The sequence below is a fragment of the Papilio machaon genome, chromosome 24 (assembly GCF_912999745.1).
Source record: "Papilio machaon chromosome 24, ilPapMach1.1, whole genome shotgun sequence".
NCBI classification, from domain to species: Eukaryota; Metazoa; Arthropoda; class Insecta; order Lepidoptera; family Papilionidae; genus Papilio; species Papilio machaon.
In genome coordinates, this window is record NC_060009.1 from 2,074,947 (window position 1) to 2,096,586 (window position 21,640).

Sequence of the window (21,640 nt, forward strand, 5' to 3'; positions counted from 1 at the left end):
TTTTCTTTTACTTTCGGGTATAAATAAATGTAGCAAGGTGCGAGGTCGGGGCTAAATGGCGGGTGACCCAGCAATTCCACGTCTGACGACGCCAAATAGTCGATCGTTCGTCCGGCGGTGTGCGAAGAGGCGTTGTCGTGATGAAGGAGGATCCTACTTCAAGGTCGTTTTTCTCGATCTTTTTCCAAGACAAGTGGTAAACATTTGTTAGTATACCACTCTGCAGTAAGTAAATTTTAATCTTCTAAAACAATTGTCGCATAATGAAAGGTCCTTCCGAAGATTGAGGCCACCATCTTTTTTCCTACATTTCGACCTTTCTTCAATTTAGTTGGCAACTCCTTGGAAGGAAACACCCCCTGAGCAGATTGTCTCTTGGTTTCCGGATCATAGCAATAAATCTAGCTTTCGTCACCCGTAAGCATGTCGAACACAGCTTTTGAGTCACCTCCATTAAATATTTGTATCATTTCATGGCACCAATCGACACGACGGAGTTTTTGGGCCTCGGTCAAATAATGGGGTATCGACCGGGCACAAAGCTTCCTAATGGCTAAATGTTCGTGGAGGATTTTTTGCACTTAAGTCATATCGATGCCTAAGCTTGTCCGAATCTGTTGATAGGTTACTCTTGGATCAGTCTCTTTCATACATCGCACAACACTGATGTTAACTTCAGTCGTCGTCGCAGAAGGCTGTCCTTGACGCAGAGCGTCGTTGAGATTGGTGCGACCACATTTAAACTCATTAATCCAGTTATAAACAGTGGCCCGAGAAGGGTCTTCAGCGTGAAAGGCCAATCGAAGTCTGTCATAACATTCTTGTTGACTTAAATGACACCGAAAGTCATACAAAATCATGGTACGAAAATTTTCTCGCGTTAAATTCATACTGGCCTGACACCAACAACTTTCAATTTGCCGCCAAATCGTAAAACAAATGACAAACGAATTAAATTAGTACTCAATAATATTAGCAAAGAGTTCTATTTTCAAAATCTAATCTTATTTTTTTAATATATTCTTAAAAAGTAGCTAGTTCTAAAAACTTTCAGTGTGGGCCTCGTATAGGTATATATATTTTTTGTCTTCTCTCAGTTCGATATCTGAATAAATGTGGCATATTTTTTTCCGGTACAACGTCATATTGTATGCGGAAATTGGAGAATAGAAAGGGAATGAAAAAATTGTTTATTTTGTATGTAATTTATTGATATTGGAATATAAAGCTTTTATTAAGGAAATCCTTTTAAGTTTTACGTTTTATGTTTTGTATTGAATCATATACGAAAAACACGAATTTAAAAAAAAACACCTAGAATTAAATTGAAATAAACTTAAATTTAAAAATCCTACTAATATTATATTTAGATGTATTGATGGATGTTTGTTAGAAGGTTAGGAGCGTCGGTGGCTCAAGGGTTAAGCACTTGACTCGTAATCTGAAGATGCTGAGTTCGAATCCCGCCATATACAAATATGTTTTTCGATTTTCGATTTACATATATACTTATCCGATGTTCTTACGGTGAAGGAAAACATCGTGATGCAACCTGCATATATCTAAGAAGAAATTCAAATGTTATGTATGAAGTCAATCAACTACTGACTATTGACTATGGCCTAGTCACTTCTAATTTAGGGGAAGACTCCAAGGCCCTCAGTGGGGACGAGTAGTGAGCTGATGAAGTTGTTAGAAGGTATCTCCAAATTGTCTCAACAGATCTCGATGACATTTGGCATAGACATAGAACATAGTCTGGAAGAGCATATAGGGTACTTATTAAGTTTATTTATAACTTTGCGCGGCTGGAGTCGCGGGCGACAGCTAGTTATAAATATTATTAAAGTTAAGAGCACAGAAATAAAATATGATAAAGCAGCTTATTTTAATTGAATGTCATATCTATAAATGGCGGCCATTACGCTATTACATTGTTTTCAGATATTTTATGGAAATTGTGTTATTAACTGAAGTGATATTGTAAAAAAAGATAGCTAATTATGTGACAAAAAGTGTTTTACCAGAAATAATTGGATATTTAAAAGTTTCGATTTGAATTTGCCCACTGCTGGACATAGGTCCAATGTCTTCCACAGAATGCGGTCTTTCGCATTTCACAGCATTTGGATTCCAAAGTACAGATTGTATTTAACAAATTTTGTTTAATAATACGAAAGAACAAAACGTGGTTAAAATTGATAATAACATTAATACTCGTTAAAAAATTCCAGTTTTTGTCGGATACAAATAACAAGGCAAAGGTATACCCAACCTTGCTTAGCATATAAAGTATTATACCTTACAAATACTCAGCCAAACTTAATTAACTTTGAGATACAAGAGAATCGAAGTTGTGTTTTTTTTTGTTCAATTATAACTTTGCGTCAGTATCACGGTGCACCGACCTTTATATTGCAGTGAGATATAAGCGATTATGGTCTTATACAGCTTGTGATACGGTTTATTATTGCTTGTACTATGTTTTTCATAGTGGGTATTCCGTTTTTAAGAAAAAAAACATAGCTAAAAGTTACGCTTTGTGGTTAACCTTTATTATTGTAATTAGGTGGTGTTTTCATGTTTTATGTTAGTTTTTAATTCGACAATTTTAAAAAATTATTATTGAATCTACATTTATACAACTGCTTATCTCTGAAATGACCGATTTTGACGGGACTTTAATGAAAACTTTTTTTTATATCACTAGGTGGCAAAAGAGCAAGCGGTCACCTGAATACGCCTAAATAGCGAAGCGATCGCTGTCCATAGACATCCACAATTACAGAGCGTTGCCTAGTTTTAATCGACAGAGGAGGGAACGCACAGAAAGAGGATACATTACTTCTTCCTAAGCGTCCCCTCTTGCGTCAAATCCACTTTCCCTTCCCATTCTTTACTATAAGAAAAGGGTGAGAAAGGAACGTGGAGTAAAATCCGTCACCACACTCATCATACGAAACGCGGAATTGCTTCCACTTGACGTCTGTCTTCTGTGTGGTCGTAGTATTTCACTGGTCGACCGGCCGGTTCGTATCCACCAAATATGTTGTTGCGGGATCTACCACTGTTAAAAGTGTCTTACGTATAATTCACAAAAAAACTGCGTCTGCGTCTAAAAAAACTATTACATACGTGTACGCAGTAGTTTTTCTAGACGCAGGAATATGTTTTTTTTTATTTACGTGACGAAGTTGTGGTCGACGGCTAGTTATTAAATAAAAATGTAGTACGAAACAAAATGGCGTTGGCTTGATGCCGATACAGCTGTCGCATAAAGAATTTTCTTTATTCTCTTCATTATAATGTTATTAGTTATATCTGAAATACGCTTTATTAATATTAATTTTCTTCTTAATTAATTAAGAAACGGCTTAACTCACGTTTGATCGTCCGGTGACGGCACCGACTAGTTTCGAACCCATCGGGGGTCCATCTTCTTTCTTAATTAATTAATTATGATGTCTCACGAAAGTTTAAACAATTTAATTTTCTTCTATTATAATAATAAGAAATTGAGATATTTTATTGTTACTAGAAATCGCCCGCGACTTCTTTCGTGCTTCTTTCGTTTCGAAACTAAAAAAATCTAGTAATATATATAGCCTACGTCACCCGGAGATACTGTAGCTTTCCAACAGTGAAAGAATTTTTCAAATCGGTTTTGTTGTTTGGGATTCTATTCAATGCAAACAAACAATGAAATCGTTCCTTTTTAAAACATTAGTATAGGAAATACTCGATTGATCAAGAGGGGCAACTTTATTTTATTAAATTTTTTTAATTGGTAAACTAGTAAGTGGTAAAATTGTTTAAACTTTCGTGAGACATAATAATAAATTAATTAATAACGGTTTAACTCACTTGTGATCGTCCGGTGACGGCACCGACTAGTTTCGGACAAGTCGTGGGTCCAAACAAAGCGAACCAACCATACCAAAGTTTGTTATATTTTATATGTAATCATTTTTACACAAATTTCCGACTAAAGACGAAATTAGTTCTGTTTTGACGCGTAAGTGTAAAATTCAAGTTTATTCTTCCGTATATTCATATAAGGCAAATACGTGTTCTGTAATTAAATAAAACCACGTTCGATCTAAATAAAGCCTTATTCGTGGTAAGTTGACGTGTGTATTTTTTATTTCATTATTCAAAAGAATACACAATCAACAATAAGCTTGTTTAGTGTTCGGTGTTCTTATAGGTTAATTGACAAAGAGTGAAAGAGGCCTTTTTAACAAAAAAATATTCTCACCAGTACATGCATTTTGGATTTGAATACTATGAATTTCATTTGCAAAAGTCCAAATTTAACACGTTCAATGCCACTGACTCGCCCTACTAATTCACTTTAATAAGTCAAAATTTTAAGACAATGACAGGGATGACGATAGGATTTATACAGGGATTTTGGTGTCAGAAACCCACGGTAGTGACATTGAATGTCTCATGAATAATTTAAATTATATAAGGCAGTAGTTTTACCACCAAATGGAAATCTGTATTTCTCTCAAACTCTTTAGGTTCCGGGAATGCTTCTGATAAGAAACCTTCCGAAACACTATTATCGTTCAAGTCATCTATTAATAAAACTTCAATAAACACCAGGTGCCGCGGAAACCGTCGCAAATGAAATGCGTAATCGTTGAATATTAAAAGGGGATTCGAGTGAATATAAACGGAACAGAATAAGAATAAATCTTCCATTGGGTTTTCCTACATAAAACCGGCTAACTACACAACATCAATTTTAACTGCACAGCTTTGCAACAGTCGGACTGTTTAGTTATAACGTACTTTGTGTAGGCAACATTGCAACTGTCTGTTAAACTGGCTGTTTCCCGTCCGATCGGTCCAATGTGATTTTTATCCCATTGGGCAGATTAAGTGCATAGTATACCGTTTGGCCCAATGGGAACCCTTTAAACTGTATGGTTCTCAGTTCTGATTACACACGTAACTGCACAGTTTTAACTGAACATTCAGATTTCAGTTAACAATGAGAGGTGTGTAGCCGGATGTATTTTGATTACGAATTGCCAGTGATTCTATTTGAACTAAAAAAAAAAAACATATTGTGATCTGCTTTTGAAAATAATAAGAGAGAAGACAATTTGTTTTTTTTCTAGTTATTTGGCTGTGGACATTTATAGTAAAGTGATCTATTCAATAAAATACTCCTTACACTATGCCCTTCTTCGTAGTAAAGGCAAAGCCTTATAAGAAAGGTATGCTAATAAAAAAAAACCTTGATAAACTCGTTTAAACGTCTGCATTTATTTAATGTTTAGAAACTGAGTCATTCACAGGGTTAAAATCGGTGAATCATTTTCTAAGTACATAAAACGATTTACTAACTTGAAAATGACGTCTTTGTTGTTTTGCGTAAATCTTGGCAAACGACACCATTTTGAAATAGATGCGCGACTGTGAGTTTCGTAAAATTTTAAGTTAATGTTACAACTTTTTTTTCACTTAAATATTTATTTTGTAAGTTTCGTAGTCATCATTTGATAAAAAAGTATAGTAATTTTATAATTTGGTACAACATAAGAAAAACCCATACAGTCTTCAAATTACGTAAAAATAATGTAATTAAAATGTACAATCTTACTAATATTATAAATGCGAATGTTTAGATGGATGGATGGATATGTTTGTTTTAAGGTATCTCCATAACGACTCTAAGGATTTCAATGAAATTTGGCATAGATATAGATCATAGTCTGGAAGAACAAATAGGCTACTTACTATGTTTTTTTAATGTCGGTTGACAGCTAGTATTCTTAGAAATAAAGAAAAATTTCACTAAGAGTTAATAACATGACTAAATTGTGGTAAAATGTTTATATATATACTAATTTACTTTTTATAAATGTAAAAGTGTAACTCAAGATTATTTTTAAAACGTATACGTGGGCTCGATGGCCAGTATAATCTGCATAACTTGATGGTCAGAGTGAATTATTACGAAAAAAATACGTTGCCATATCTATCAAGGTCAATTACTTAACGACGAGAACTTCTCGTCCGTCTGTGACCAACGCTTCGTGTAAATAAATGAATCAGTGACTTTTTGCAAAGAACTAAAGCTAAATATAATACGTTTTGTTTCTTTCCTAACTTAAAGAACATACTTATATAATTAATTATTTCTCTGTAAAATAAATAAGTTCTACTTAGAGTCCAAAAGGCGAAAAAATTAAACAGAATAAATAAGATTGTAAAGAGGTCCTTCTATTATCTATATATAAAAGAAAGTCGTGTTAGTTACAATATTTATAACTCAAGATCTGTCGAACTGATTTAGCTGAAAATGGATGGTGAGGTAGCTTAGAACTAGGAGACGGACATAGGAACTTTTTTATCTTGTGTGCATTTTTTTTATTCCGCGCGGACTAAGTCGCGGGTAAAAGCTAATATATAATAAAGGATTCATTTAACCTCTAGTAATTTGAAATCTTTAGCTTTAATTTGATACGCGCACATTTGACCTTGTCTGACACGAGGCAAACAATTAAACAATGCCACTTATGCAAGGAAAAAAGATGTCCGGCAACTTCTTAATGCATTGACCTAACATATACCTTCATAATCATACTAATAATAAAAATGCGAATGTTTAGATGGATGGATGGATGTTTGATTTGACACAGATGTAGAACATAGTCTGGAAGAACACATAGGCTACTTACTAAGTTTTTTTTACTATTACGCGCGGACGGACTCGCGGGTGAAAGCTAGTATTTTATATGATTAAATTAACACCAATTAAAATTAAAACACAACAATAATATTAGATTATACGTTGTTTTTTTTATATTAACAATGTATAAATTATTGTGTCTTTCCTTTTTTAGTTAAATCAGCAATTTCAGATAATTCCAGAGTTTTAAATCTTTAGCCCACTTGTATGATCACGAGACTTCTTCAATAAAAATACAGCAGAGTATCGTTGCAAGTCTCCAAAACTGGAACAATAGTATACATACTTGACACTGGCCCAATCCACTAAGGGAGAGCTATAAACAATTGAGCTATAAAAAATTGAATTGAACGTAAAAACAAAAATATAATTCCAAGAACAATAGCTCTATTTGTTACTTAAAAAACAAAAAAAACCGACTGACTGTAAAAAGCAAGGTCCATTTCCACTGACAAACTTGTCGTCAAATGAGATTTAATCAAATAATTCAATTTTGGTCACGAAATACATAAACAAGTATAAATAAATTGAGAAAATTCACGGACAGTCCTAATAATGTATGCAAAATAATTTCCGGATGAATCAATGTCGGATAATGTATATGGTTCTTTATTTTAAGCAAGTATTGTAAGATCCAAACTTTATGTCGGCTCGTGATTGGTTACGATCAAGTGATCTACCATCCGTCGAGATGCCTCATGTTTTGCGACTCTCATGCTGAGCTACCATAAAGTTTGGATGAGACTATACATTATTAAGTTAATACCAAGGTTAGCAACATATGAAATAGTGTCAAGGAGTTCGGTGTCTGTTAAACAGTATGATCAATAATTATCTTATGGGCAGGTCTACCAAAAGAAACTCGATAGCTTACATTGCCAAAAACACTTGCCAAAAAAACATATTACATTTGTTTTTAAAGAAAAAGTATGTGTTTCGGCAGTGAAAACTTACGGTAAATAGACAAATTCTAAAGTGCCTTTGTCCTGATGCAAAAATATATGTCGCGTATCAAACACGTATTATATTGATAAATCTTTTCCCATCGGTCTCATAACCACAAATCTTTTACTATAAAAATCCAAAGAAATGTGAAAAAAACACGATCTCCTCCTTTTGATAAAAAGAGAAAAATAAATCATATGTGAACGTAATAGGGTCGTATTTTGTATGGCAATTGATTTATATCGTGTAAAAGAATAATATTCCGCTTATGCTAAGCGCTACCACTTCTTGTATATGCTCGTAAATCAAATGACAGTAAACAGATGACGCTTTTGTCGTTTTTTTTTAAGGAAATGACGCTGTCGATAATCGACTCGCAATGCGGTAGATTTTTTTTCACGGCCGAAACATATGTATTAAATCGTGTTGTTATCAATTTCAATCCCTTTGAACAGAGATAACAGTTTTTGTTTATACTAGCTGTTTCCCGCGGAATTAAAAAAAGAAACGTAATAAGTAGCTTATGTGTTCTTCCAGACTATCATCTACATCTAGTTATGCCAAATTTCATCGAGATCCGTTGAGTCGTTCTGGAGATACCTTTAAACAAACATTCATCCATCCATCCATCCAAACATTCGCATTTATAATATTAGTGAGAAGTTAGATGTAGTATGTTGAGTAGTTTTGTGTATGTTTTTGTAGCTGTAGTTTGAGAAAATAAGGAACTTCTTAAGTAAACATTATAGGACTCCGTGTGTGCCAGACTCGGACAAATCCATGGCTCCTACGAATGAGGATCAATATGCAAACTGACAACTTTTCAGGAGCCGATCTAAAAGTTTAGATCACATCGATTCGCATTTGCCCTTTTACTTCAGTAAAAAATTACACTTATACACATTTACAGGTGTAAATGTGTATTTTGTTTATTGTATGTTTATATGCAACTAAACAAAGAGGTATCTTTTATCGCAAAAAAGTAAAATTCATCAATTTGTTACTTTGGCCCTTATACATATGACCCATCGAAATGCTGTTTAACATGTCTTGAAATTACACACTACAATAATGATTTTCATATCAGCAAAATAAATCATTGCGGTCTGTTTCCACTGTACTTATTTCACACCAAGAAGCAGTTACAAGTCTGTTGTAACTAGATGTAAGTGACGTAACAATGACGCAAATGCACCGTAGCTTGCGGAAATAAAAAAGTACAATATGATTTCGTTACTTGAATGCTGTTTAATTGCTTAACTATACAGGTAAGAATCTATTTAAAATGGTGCCATCTATCGATCAAAAAATATCACGTAAAATTTTACAGTTATTTTTCAACTATTTTGAATTAAATAAATTTTATCGCCAATTTTGATAAATACTAAATACTAAATACATTTTTTAAATAAAACTGTCAAAGTTACGTTAAAAGTAGTGGAAAATCTAACGTAAAATGCGATTTTATTTATTCAATAACTAAAAAACTACTAGTCTCCGCAACTTTTAACTTTGGCTAGTAAGTCCTTAGATATAATTGTGTTCGCCATAAAAGCTGCAATCGCCAACTCGACCGTCAATAATCTATATTTTAACCCGAAAATGTAGTATTAAGAGTGTTATAAGTTTTTTTTGTTAAATTCAATCAACAACCAAGAAAGTAACAGTTACCGTGGATTTCTGAGACCGCAATCACCGTTTAAAACATTTTGTTATCTCTGTTTTGTCAAAGACAATGACAGGGATAACAATATGCTTTATACGGAGATTCTGGTCTCAGAAACCAACGGTCAGTTAAAAATATTTTACCACTAGACTGTCGTCAGCTTATTATAATGATATTATTCATGTGTGAAAGAGATAAAATATTAAAATAAAGCAAGACGAAAACAATGTAAAAGTGGGACGAGGCATTAAGCATATGACTTAACAAGCGAACATGTTTCACCTTGAACGAAATTCACATAATGCAATATCCTATATGGTCAAACACCGTGGTCAAGCATTCGTGTGTATGACCACTTAATAACGTCTCTGTTTTAATACATACTACTTTATATGTTACCGTCAGATTGCAATATCTAGTAAAGATGAAAATTACAATTTGATAAAACATGAACAAAGTAAATTTTAATTGTAATAGCAGATTTTAAAGAAACATAAAATTCAATAAAAAACCTTTTTCTTTGAAGATTTATAGATCTATTTAATCTAAGTGAAATGCTTTTAGAACGACTTGCGTCCAAGATAAATTGACCTCTGTGTGTAATCTCACAATTTATTAGATATTTAAGAGTACTTACACGAATGTAAAGTGTGATACGGCCATTTATTTTTCATTGAAATCCACACCCCTTTTAATTTATCGCCGCAAATGTTGGAATAACCGTCTGGAAAAAATAATTACATATATGTATCGAAATTCGAAGTAATTTAATAAAAAATTTTGTTTCTGAACAATTTATAATAATAAATATACAGAAAATATAAACAACTAGCCTTTATCCGCGACTCCGTCCGCGCGGAATAAAAAAATAGAAAACGGGGTAAAAATTATCCTATGTCCGTTTCCTGGTTCTAAGTTACCTGCCCACCAATTTTCAGTCAAATCGATTCAGCCGTTCTTGAGTTATAAATAGTGTAACTAACACGACTTTCTTTTATATATATAGATTTAAAATTAATATAAATCTGTAGTTTACTTAATCGTTGTTTAACATAATTGTGTAAATGCAGTGTTATAATGCAGACATTAGTCTGTGACGTTATTTAGTTAGGGAGGTAGTTACGTTATTTATTAAATACATTTTATAATTATTACAAAAAATTAATAATTTTAACATCTAAATTGTGCTAATTTGCTTACCGTTTTCAACTTAAAAACTAGTTTACATTAACGTAATTTTAAAATGTTTTATATCTATTAAGAAGTCACATATGTTGTTAGTAACCAAAATTATCACTTATTAAGTTTACATAAATTAACATAAACACAAAGTCTTGTCTCAAAATTAAATGTAAACTTGATCTTTGTAACTAAAAATTAATTATGCACACATTTTATACAATTTACCAATAATTTTTGTACTGTTCGTGAGTTTTTTTTTGCTGAAATTGCGTCACAGATATGAACTGTCAAATATATTATGACGTAATCCATTTTACGCAATTACGTTTAACAATCTGTTCTAAATGATTTTTCTTTAGAAATAGTCTTTTTCATTTTTAGATTTTATAGTCGTGTTTTATTTTTTTATAACTTCATTTATATATATATATATATATATTAGGGTGATTCAAAAAAAATTTTTTTTTTTTTTTAACCGATACCCTCTCAAATGTTTCTATTTGATATAAAAAAAATTCTCACCAAACCCGAGCCCTATAGCTCAACTCTAAGGGGTCGCTACTGTTTTTTTATTTTCCCATATAATTAACATGGGAAAAATCGTTTTTTGTTTTAAATTGAATTTACACATAATTAACGCAATTTTTTTTTAAAAACGATTTTATATTCTTAAAGTAGAGTCTTCGAGCTTTCCAAAACTCTATTACAAAGTACAATTATCTTTACATAAAGACTAATTACAGCTATTTAAAAATCACTAAATTTCGAAATTTGAAAAATGCTTGGAATTATTTTTTTTTTGCACAATCCTCAAAATTTTTACTTAAACTATTAGTAAGCATTGAATTTTATATATTACAAATTTCGAAAATGGTTTTTAGTACGTAGTGTAGGTTGCAGCACACATGATATCAATAAGATAAATGAATTAAGTGTATGATTACAAGTAATCATGGAATGTAATTTTGTCACATATTTTTTATATTAATAATTGTACTTTGTAATAGAGTTTTGGAAAGCTCGAAGACTCTACTTTAAGAATATAAAATCGTTTTTTATAAAAAATTGCGTTAATTATGTGTAAATTCAATTTAAAACAAAAAACGATTTTTCCCATGTTAATTATATGGGAAAATAAAAAAACAGTAGCGACCCCTTAGAGTTGAGCTATAGGGCTCGGGTTTGGTGAGATTTTTTTTAATATCAAATAGAAACATTTGAGAGGGTATCGGTTAAAAAAAAAAATTAAAAATTTTTTTTGAATCACCCTAATATATATATATATATATATATATATATATATATATATATATATATATATATATATATATATCTATATATATAAAAGAAAGTCGTGTTAGTTACACTATTTATAACTCAAGAACGGCTGAATCGACTTGACTGAAAATTGGTGGGCAGGTAGCTTAGAACCAGGAAACGGACATAGGATCATTTTTCCCCGTTTTCTATATTTTATTCCGCGCGGACGGAGTCGCGGGTAAAAGCTAGTATTAAATGAATATAAAATTTCTAATAGTTTAATTAAATATTTTGTGTAGTTATATATTTTTAATGTCATTTACACGTAACTAACATTAGAAACGATTTAAAACGGAATAAATTTGAAAACTGAAATACATACTTATTACCAGGTGAGATTTAAATGTTCAATTTCATATCTGAATTAACTAACTTCCGCGTTTTTCCATTAAAATATATTTATAGTATGAGTACGAAGACGCGGGTAAATGCTAGTATTTTATATTCATACTCCTTTGAATGAAATAAATAATAAACCCATATGTTACTCGAGTATTTTTTCATAGAACAATCAATTTTTTGCATTGATAAAAAATTGATTCTCGTCAGCAAAGGTCTTGCTTTGTAATAATTGCTTTGAACTCATCATTAATCTTTTGCTACAAAAAAACACGTCTCAGAATCAGTATTTTTCCATTGCCAACGTACTTTAATCCGTTTTTATATGATCCGCGAGATACAATATGGTTTTTTTTACATCAAGGCAATGAAGTAGTTTTTTTAGTCTATTGCACATAATGATGATTACTAGATGTTTTTTTTAGTTGTTTTTTGTATGCTCCAACCGTCTAATAGTGTTGTTTTTTAAGATAAGATGAACTCCAAAACACTAAACAGATCTTAATGTTGTTGTTGTCGATCTTATTAAGGTGATGGGAAGAGGAACTGGATTTGTCAGAGGAGGGAATGCACAGGAAGGGGAAAGATTTATAAAATTCTCTTTATGTGCGTCCTCTCCTACGTCCGATATTTCGGATGTCTATAGACAGCGGTCGCTATTTCGGCGAATTAAGATGGCCGTTTGCTCGTTCGTCTATTAGTTTCAAATAGATGTCGTCTTGTAGATGTGCCATACATTATCAGGATAACGTTTCACATAAACTTTTTTTTTGTTGCAGGAATAATGCCGGCGTACGACAATGAAGGCGCCACCATATCTATGGAGGATGTACGGAATACAGAAGAACCGATCACTATTAGTACGATAGAAGAACAGTTAAATGCCAGAAGGATACGTCAGTTAAAACCTCAGAAGTCAACTGTAGCTTCGAGGAGGCAGCAAGCGGTGTGCGTAAGACGAGCTCACAAGAAGTACGGACCAACGAAGAATCCTAATGTTATACTTGACGGATTGAATATGACCGTGCCGAAAGGAGCTATGTAAGTAAATAATTTAATACTGGCGACTCATTCCAGAATCAAGTAGAAAAACAAATTACATATAATTTAGTTCATACTATGGTTATCACTTCAGTTGTTTTGAGGTTTGACAAATTAAATTTTGCCCTTATAACAATAATTCGCATAAATGATTTTGTGAGGAATTGCTCTATACATTTTTTTTAACTTTGATTTATTAACAATATTAAAAACAAATTTAATCAAAATTATAAGGTTAAAATTTAAATAAAGATTCAAATGCAGATCCAATAATCGTGAGAGGTCAATAACCCAACTGGTTACGCGTTCACGCGGTAATACGACGCAAGGGGACGCAAAAATATTAAGAAGTCATGTTGAACGCCAAAAATTTTTATACAGACAAACGGCAAATTCCAATACACTGTATATTAAAAAATTGAAAGAAGGTGACTAGGATATTTTAAAGTTCTGAAAGAAAAAGAATATTTTCTAGGAATTACTCTGAAATAAACGAGTTTTCGGTTACGTTTAAATTACTTTAATGATAAATTGGTCGTATATAATAATATAACGCCAAAATAAAATTCCTATCTCTCCAATGCCACTTATAACAATTTCGTTCTTTTGTTAACAGTTACGGTCTCCTTGGAGCATCAGGATGTGGGAAGACGACTCTCCTGTCCTGCATCGTTGGCAGACGTCGACTGAATAGTGGAGAGATATGGGTACTGGGTGGAAAACCAGGCGGACCCGGCAGCGGAGTACCTGGGCCTAGGATAGGATACATGCCTCAAGTAAGTCGACAAAAAAACGTGCAATTTAAAAAATAGCAATATACTGAACTGATTGTTTTATGTCATTTCGGATAAGATGACAAAAAGAAACATCACTCTTTTAAATCTGTCAAGTCGATTTAGCTATTCGTATATATATATATATATACATACTCAACGTCGTCGAATAAGTCGTTTAAATTTTATCTCATAGTCTTGGATTGCAACGGCAGTAGGAGAGCAAAGGTAATTACTTACCCTCACTAACCTCCTTAAATTTCAAACGTTAATGTCAATTTATTGGTGCCCAGCTGTTCTGGAGATTAACCTGAACAAACGTGGATTTGCGGACAGACAGACGTAATTGGCAACGCAAATATATCATGTGTATCAAATTAGATATTACATACAGACTCGCTAATTTTATTAATAGGTATAGATGAATATTTTTTGAGTGTACCAAATATCTCAAATATTTATTTCTATATCATCATTGTTTTGTAATTGCATTATCTTATGTAACTGTATAACACCGTCTGGAATACTTTCCTAGAGGATAATACACTTGTAAATTGTACAACACTTTTCCACTATGATCATTTATTCAACTTCTTTACATCAACTTTAAAAATGGTTTAATTTACTCATCTATACTAAATAAATTATTAATAGCACAAACAATAAAATTATAAAACAAAACTATTTCTCTCTTTTTACGAACATTTTTACAACTTTTTTTTCTCAACTGTTTTTATTTCTTCATCTATATGCACGGCTTCGCGTTACCGGCCAGTACGACCTCCTAGGCAGCTTACATCCTCTGCCGCGCTACTAAGGAGGTTCTATGAACATCAATACGCGTTATACATTAGCTGTTATGTAGGTATTAGTTGACTTCGACATGCTTGGTGAAGCACAATGATCTTTGAAGGCCACAATACTGTGGTTGTATCGAATGTCAACTGTGAAATTAAATTAAATTAATAATTGAATTTGAATAAAGAAAACTCTAACGATATAGAAATATATGAAGTCTTAGTACAAAATTTCACGATCACTAAATCTGGACTAATATTATTTCCGATGATATAATATGAATGACTTTTTAATCGTTTTCTTAATTAACTGTTAACATAGTTTATTGTTATAAAATTTGTGGATAGAAAATGCGAGAAAGGCGTGACAGGGTAACGTAAAATGTGAATCCCATTATTAGTCTGCGTAGTCTCTGATTAACTCTGTTACTTGCGTTTTAAATCTGGTATTAGATCCACTAACTTCCTATCTTTTTCCCTTCGGTGAGTCGACACAGTTTGTATTACTATCCGATGCATTTCAAACAGCTATTATATCTGAATTCGCCTCCCTTCTTACGCTCCTCTTTCACACAATCCACCCATACTTCCTTCAGTCTTCCTCCACCCTAATAGTCATCCTACATTTTTATTACTTTCTTGTCTATGTGCCCATCATGCCATCATCTCTCCGTATAATAATATGCTTACCCTTTCCTTATAATATTGGTAATAGGTGTAGTATTGTTCACACTTATCATTTGCTTAACAGTATATTGAATAATAGGACTATCATTGACTTATATAGGAACGGCTAAAACACTCACGTGTCGGTACCGACTAGTTTCGAGCCCATCGGGGCCCTTCATCAGGGTGAGTGGGACTGGTATTATTTCGCGGACGCGGCCCGTCGCTCGCTGGGCTTGAAACTGGCCCGATGGGCTCGAAACTAGTCGGTGCCGACACCGGACATATATACGTGAGTGTTTTAGCCGTTCCTATATAAGTTAATGATAATGTCTCACGAAAGTTTGAATAATTTAATAGGACTATCCTTGGGTTTCTGAGACAAAAATCTCTTTATTAAAGATATCGTCATCCTTGTCATCATTATCTTTGACAAAAGAGAGATAACAATATATTTTATACGGAGATTTTGGTCTCAGAAACCGGCGGTTAATCTACCGTTAATGAATAATCCATTCTAACAGCTGTCTCGAACAATAAATTCTTATGAGGTAATTTACAAGCAGTGTCTTCCAGTAAATTTCCGCGGATGTATACTATAATTTAACAAAGGATAACTGGTTTATCCGTACAATCAACATTCATTTTAAATTCGATTCACAATACTAACTACATTATTTTACATACTTCGGATAGAAAAACATATTATCGCTTTACTAAAACAAAAGAAAACTATTTTTTTTTAAATACGCTTATAAGATTAAGTAACACCTAGTAATTTTATGGCATGATCGATCTCTCTATCAATAACTAGCTGTCGCCCGCGACTCCGTCCGCGTGCAATTAAAAAAAAAACATAATACAGTAGCTTATGTGTTCTTCCAAACTATGATCTACATCTATGTCAAATTTCATCGAGATCCGTTGAGTCGTTCTTGAGATACCTCCATCCATCAATCCATACATCTATCCATCCACTCATCCAAACATTCACATTTATAATATTATATTAAGTAAGTTAGTAAGAAAGATTAAAGGAAGGTGAAAAAGGTAATCTGAAGTTATTTTGAGTCGAAATATGTGCACGCGCAACAAGAACACTAGTTAATTATTTATTTTTATATAATTTTTTTTATAATGATTTATGACATTTTGTCGTCTTGCACATAGTCATGTTAAAGACCGTGACCTTTAACTATTTGTACTTCGCGCTAATTGCGTTTCGCGTGTTGGTGTTATTTGAATTATTATTGTCATACTCGTATAAGGTTAAAAACAATGTAGTCTTCTTAATCCATCACTTATTCAACTAAGACACTAAAAAACTAAACAAGTAGCTATGTGTTCTTCCAGACTATGTTCTACATCTGTGCCAAATTTCATCATGATCCATTGAGCCGTTCTGGAGATACCTTCTAACAAACATCCATCCATCTAAATTCGCATTTATATTAGTAAGGTTTTTTTAAAGTGTAATCTAAGTAATTTGATGCTTTAAACAAATTACTTACAGGAAATAAGCAGCATTAAGTAAGACATTGAAATTGCAATCACTTAATGAGTAGTGGTCGACCTTAGAAGATGTACAAATATTATTATTTCTAGTTAACAATACTTATTATATACTTTTAAAATCTAAGGTTGTTTAGATTTTCACTTTGATGTACAAATTGTTTATTGAATTCCAATAATTTCTATTAATTCTTTCCGTTCTTAAGTTGAGCCACATGAGGTCTGTGTGGTTTCAACATGACTGATTATGAAATGTGTGACCAACGTAGTTTTACATATATGTACCCTGTCATTTGTTTTTTTCTATTCAGTTTTGATGCCCTCCTTAGTAGGATCTTAAATTTTATTTACAATTTGAATTATTTTCTTTACAAAGATTTAAATTTAATTAAAATTTAAATCCAATACAACAAAAAATGCGTGAAAACCTTACGTGACTTGTTACCTTGACAATATTTATTCTTTACCTATACATATATGTCTTTGTTTACTATTCTCTATGAATTTTTATTATTTCCTACTGTTTATTTGCGTCGCTAAGATAATAACTTCTATCTTTAAATTTCTTGGAAAAAAAGGTTATATGAAGATTTAAGTCAATTACAAAATTTGCTGCAGTCAAAAACTAACATGAATATATTTTTATACAGTTCATAAGAAACGGGATTCTTACCACGATTAGGCTGTTTGATCAGCAATCTGTTGAATCATGATTGAACAGCCTAATCGTGGTAAGAATCCCGTTTCTTACGAACAGTATATTAGTAAAAACCACGGAAAGTTTGAAGTTATATATGAATATATTTTGTTATTTTTGTTTTTTCCAAAGAGAATGAGAGGGAAAGCAATCTTACTAATATTATAAATGAGAATTTTCGGATGAATGGTATTTGTTCCTAGATATCTCCAAAACGGTTCAACGGATCTCACTGAAATTTAGCATAGAAGTAGAACATAGTCTGGAAGAACACATAGGCTACTGATTAAGTTTTTGTTTTTAATTCCGCGCGGAAGAAGTCACGGCTGACAGCTTGTGTTTTCATTCAAAACTTTCGGTGGTGGAAATTCCCGATAATAAATGTTTTAATCGCGTTTATAAAATTAGGAAGCATTTTGCGTCATCGGTATTTTCCAAAGTCCTTATGGAATTGTCGAAACAAGTTCTTGTGTACGTTTCTGGTGGAATGGGCGTCGAGAATATTTTTTGTAGACTTCGTGATAAAGTGCAATGACCTTTATACTCCGGTAAACAATGTTGATCGAATAAACATCAAGAACAGAAATAATTTTGAAGTATGTAGCTATAATTATTTAGTTTATAGTTATTAAGATTGATAAAGCCTGATATGCTAACACTATGTGAGTGGGATAAAGCCAGGTAGATGATGATGAAAAATCAAGAATTTATAATCTGGGCTTTGTTATATTTAGAACAAGATTTTATACAACTGTAGGCCTACTACGATTATTTAATGACAATCGTCTTCGTAGTGTCATCGATTGATCGATTGAAAAATTTTGTAGATGACGAAATGATGGTGATTCTCACAAATATTCGTGCTAGGTCTACTGATAGGTGTTTCGTGAGTATGTTTATACATATTTGAATTTGTATGGACGTAGAATCCATAACATCCTGTGTTCTAAACGACTGAACCGATATTGGCTTCTAATTTAACAAGAAAAAAAAATGTCAATCTCTAATTAGGTAAGGTAATGTGGATTTTTTGTCACTTTTTATTACTTTTTATTTAATTTACGATGTCTTACGAGAGTTAAAAAAATTTATTGACATTATACATTAAAAAGGTGAATAATATACAAATTTTGAGTAGTTTAAAATAATACTTTGTTAGTCGTCCAAGATATATGTATTTAAAATGTTATTATGTAGACAAATGTTTGCTAAGGCTGTGTTCTTAGCCTCGTATTCTACTTGGACTTTAAACTTGTTTGTTCGTTCGACCGGATTAATAATGTTTGTTGTTACTTGATGTTGTCTTAACTAAACTTATATAACCCCTGCTTACGCGTCACGATGACATTCCAAATTCAAATTTCATAAGAAGATATATAGATGAATTAGATTTTGCCCGCGACTTAGTCTGCGCGGGATAAAAAAAACCTTTATAAGTAGCCTATGTGTTCTTCCAGACTATGTTCTACATCTTTGCCAAATTTCATCAAGATTCGTTCAGTTGTTCTGGAGATACCTTCAAACAAACATCCATCCATCTAAACATTTGCATATATCTATGTATATAAAAGAAAGTCGTGTTAGTTACACTATTTATAACTCAAGAACGGCTGAACCGATTTGGCTGAAAATTCATGGGTATGTAGTTGAGAACCAGGATACGGACATAGGATACTTTTTATCCCGTTTCCTTTTTTTTAAAATTCCGCGGGAACGGAGTCGCGGGCAAAAGCTAGTTTATAATATTAATAACAAGTAAGATTTAAATAGTGTAATTAAAACTAAAATTGGCTTTTTAACGCCTATTTCTATCGGGAAATTCCCGCTTTTCTTGATTTATAAATTCGTGTATACTAAAAACCGAGTCGCTTTGCGTAAGATTAATACTTAAAATGTTAGCAAGATGGGTCGCTTAAAAATTAATTTATTGCAGAACAAATAAATAAATAAAGCAGTAATAACACTGATTAGAAACATACTAAAAAAAAACCGAAATACGTATTAATTGAACTTAAATGTTGCGACTCTAAAACTAAATAGAGAGAATACCATACAGAGAGATAACACACATAGCAAAAATCTACATCAAAGAATAAAAATAAAAGTGTAGCAATAAGAGACAGCTCAAAGTATGCAGGAATATTTAGGTTAATATATTTTTTGTTGCAGGAAATTGCCCTCTTTGGTGAATTCTCAATTCGAGAGACGATGATATACTTCGGTTGGATAGCTGGTATGGGTTCAAGAGATGTGGACGAAAGGACAGACTTTTTGATATCACTTCTGCAGCTACCCAATCCTACAAGGTAAGGAAATGTCAGCCATTTCTTAATATTTTAAGTTCGCAAACGAACCAGCAGCTTGAATTCGCCGAAATAGCGAAGCGACTGCCTCCATCTATAAGATGCGTTGCCTTCCTTTAATCAACGGAAGAGGGGATGCACAGAAACTTGGACAAACTTCCTATTCGTCCCCTCCTCCGTCAAATCTACTTTCCTTTTATTTCCTTCCCATTATTTTCCTTATAAGTTCCCTTAATATTTGCTGTTAACATTTTTCCAATCTGCATATCGTCTGTTACCTAAATCATGAAAGTACTTAAGGTTTTCTTTAAATTTTTTATACAGATGGATAAAAAAAACATTAGATTTAGTTATTTCGTTAATATGTATGAAAAAAAAAAGTATTTAGTTTTACAGTGATTTTGTTTAGAAAATATGTTTGCGATCTTTTTAATTCTAGAAACAAAGAGTATTACATCACTCTTGCGATTTTCAGGCTCTTTGCTATTTTAATTGTTATTATTTTGTATAGAAGTACTAGCTGTGCCCGCGACTTCGTCCGCGTGAAATACTATTTTGGGTAGCATTTTTTTTGAGCTAATTATTTTATTTAACCAACGTGCTATGCTTTGATGTATGTAGAAGGACATAGAAAGAGGTGTGTCCGGACCGCGCCAAATGTAGGTCCTGGGTCTCTGCCTACCCCTCTGGGTTACGGGTCAAGAATTATGTTGTTGTTGTGGTTTTTACTTAAACTTATAAAAAATGGCAAAAAATATTAAACTTACAAAATATTCACATAAACATCTTCCCATACAAACTTTCATCCCCTATTCCGTTTTGTTACATTGCAACCTTGAGGGTAAAACTTTTACAAATTTCAAAAATCATATTTATTTATATCAAATCAGCAGCCTAAAAAATAAGTTTAAAGCTTCTAACTGTAAAAATGACGATACTTCCATACAAATTTCCACCCTCACTTTCAGCCTCTTATAACCCTTTTTTCGCGTTAAAAAGTAGGCTTTGTCCTTCCTCAGGCTCTAGACTAAATATTGGTAAGGGTAACATAAAAACATATTAAACAAAACATTCACCAAAACCTTACATATTGCCTAACAAAATTTCATCCCCTATTGTTATTTAGCACTCTTGGGGGCAAAATTTTTACAAAAATTTAATTTCCTATTTATTTATATAGAATTAGCAACCTCAAAAATAAGTTTCAAGCTTCTAACTGTAAAAATGACGATACTTTCATACAAATTTCCACCCTAACTTTCAACCCCTTACAAACCCTTTTTCGCGTTGTAAAGCAGTCTTTATCCTTTCTCGGGCTCTAAACTAAATATTTGTAACGGTAACAGCAAAACATATTGAACAAAACATTCAACAAAATCTAAAATATTCCCAAACAAAATTTCATCCCTAATTGTTATTTAGCACCCTTAAGAGTAAACTTTTTTCAAATATTGAATATTAATTTCTTTATATCAAATTAGCATCCTCAAAAATAAGTTTCAAGCTTCTAACTGTAAAAAAAGACGATACTTCCATACAATTTTCCACCCCCTCTTTCAACCCCTTACAACCCTCTTTTCGCGTTAAAATGTAGCCTACGTCTTTCCTCAGCTCTAGACTAAATATTGGCAAGGATAACAGCAAAACATATTAAACAAAAATTCAACAAAACCGAATATATTGCCAAACA

General features: G+C 32.4%; 1 protein-coding gene across 1 annotated transcript in view; it reads left to right on the forward strand.

Moving 5' to 3' along the window:
- LOC106707286 (ABC transporter G family member 20) overlaps positions 1 to 21,640 on the forward strand; it is a 37,661-nt gene that overhangs the window by 9,612 nt on the left and 6,409 nt on the right. The window contains exons 2-4 of the mRNA XM_045684061.1: positions 12,941 to 13,202; positions 13,819 to 13,978; positions 19,817 to 19,953. Coding sequence (XP_045540017.1) covers positions 12,946 to 13,202; positions 13,819 to 13,978; positions 19,817 to 19,953 — 554 coding nt within the window. The 5' untranslated portion in view covers positions 12,941 to 12,945. The remainder of the gene's footprint in view (positions 1 to 12,940; positions 13,203 to 13,818; positions 13,979 to 19,816; positions 19,954 to 21,640) is intronic.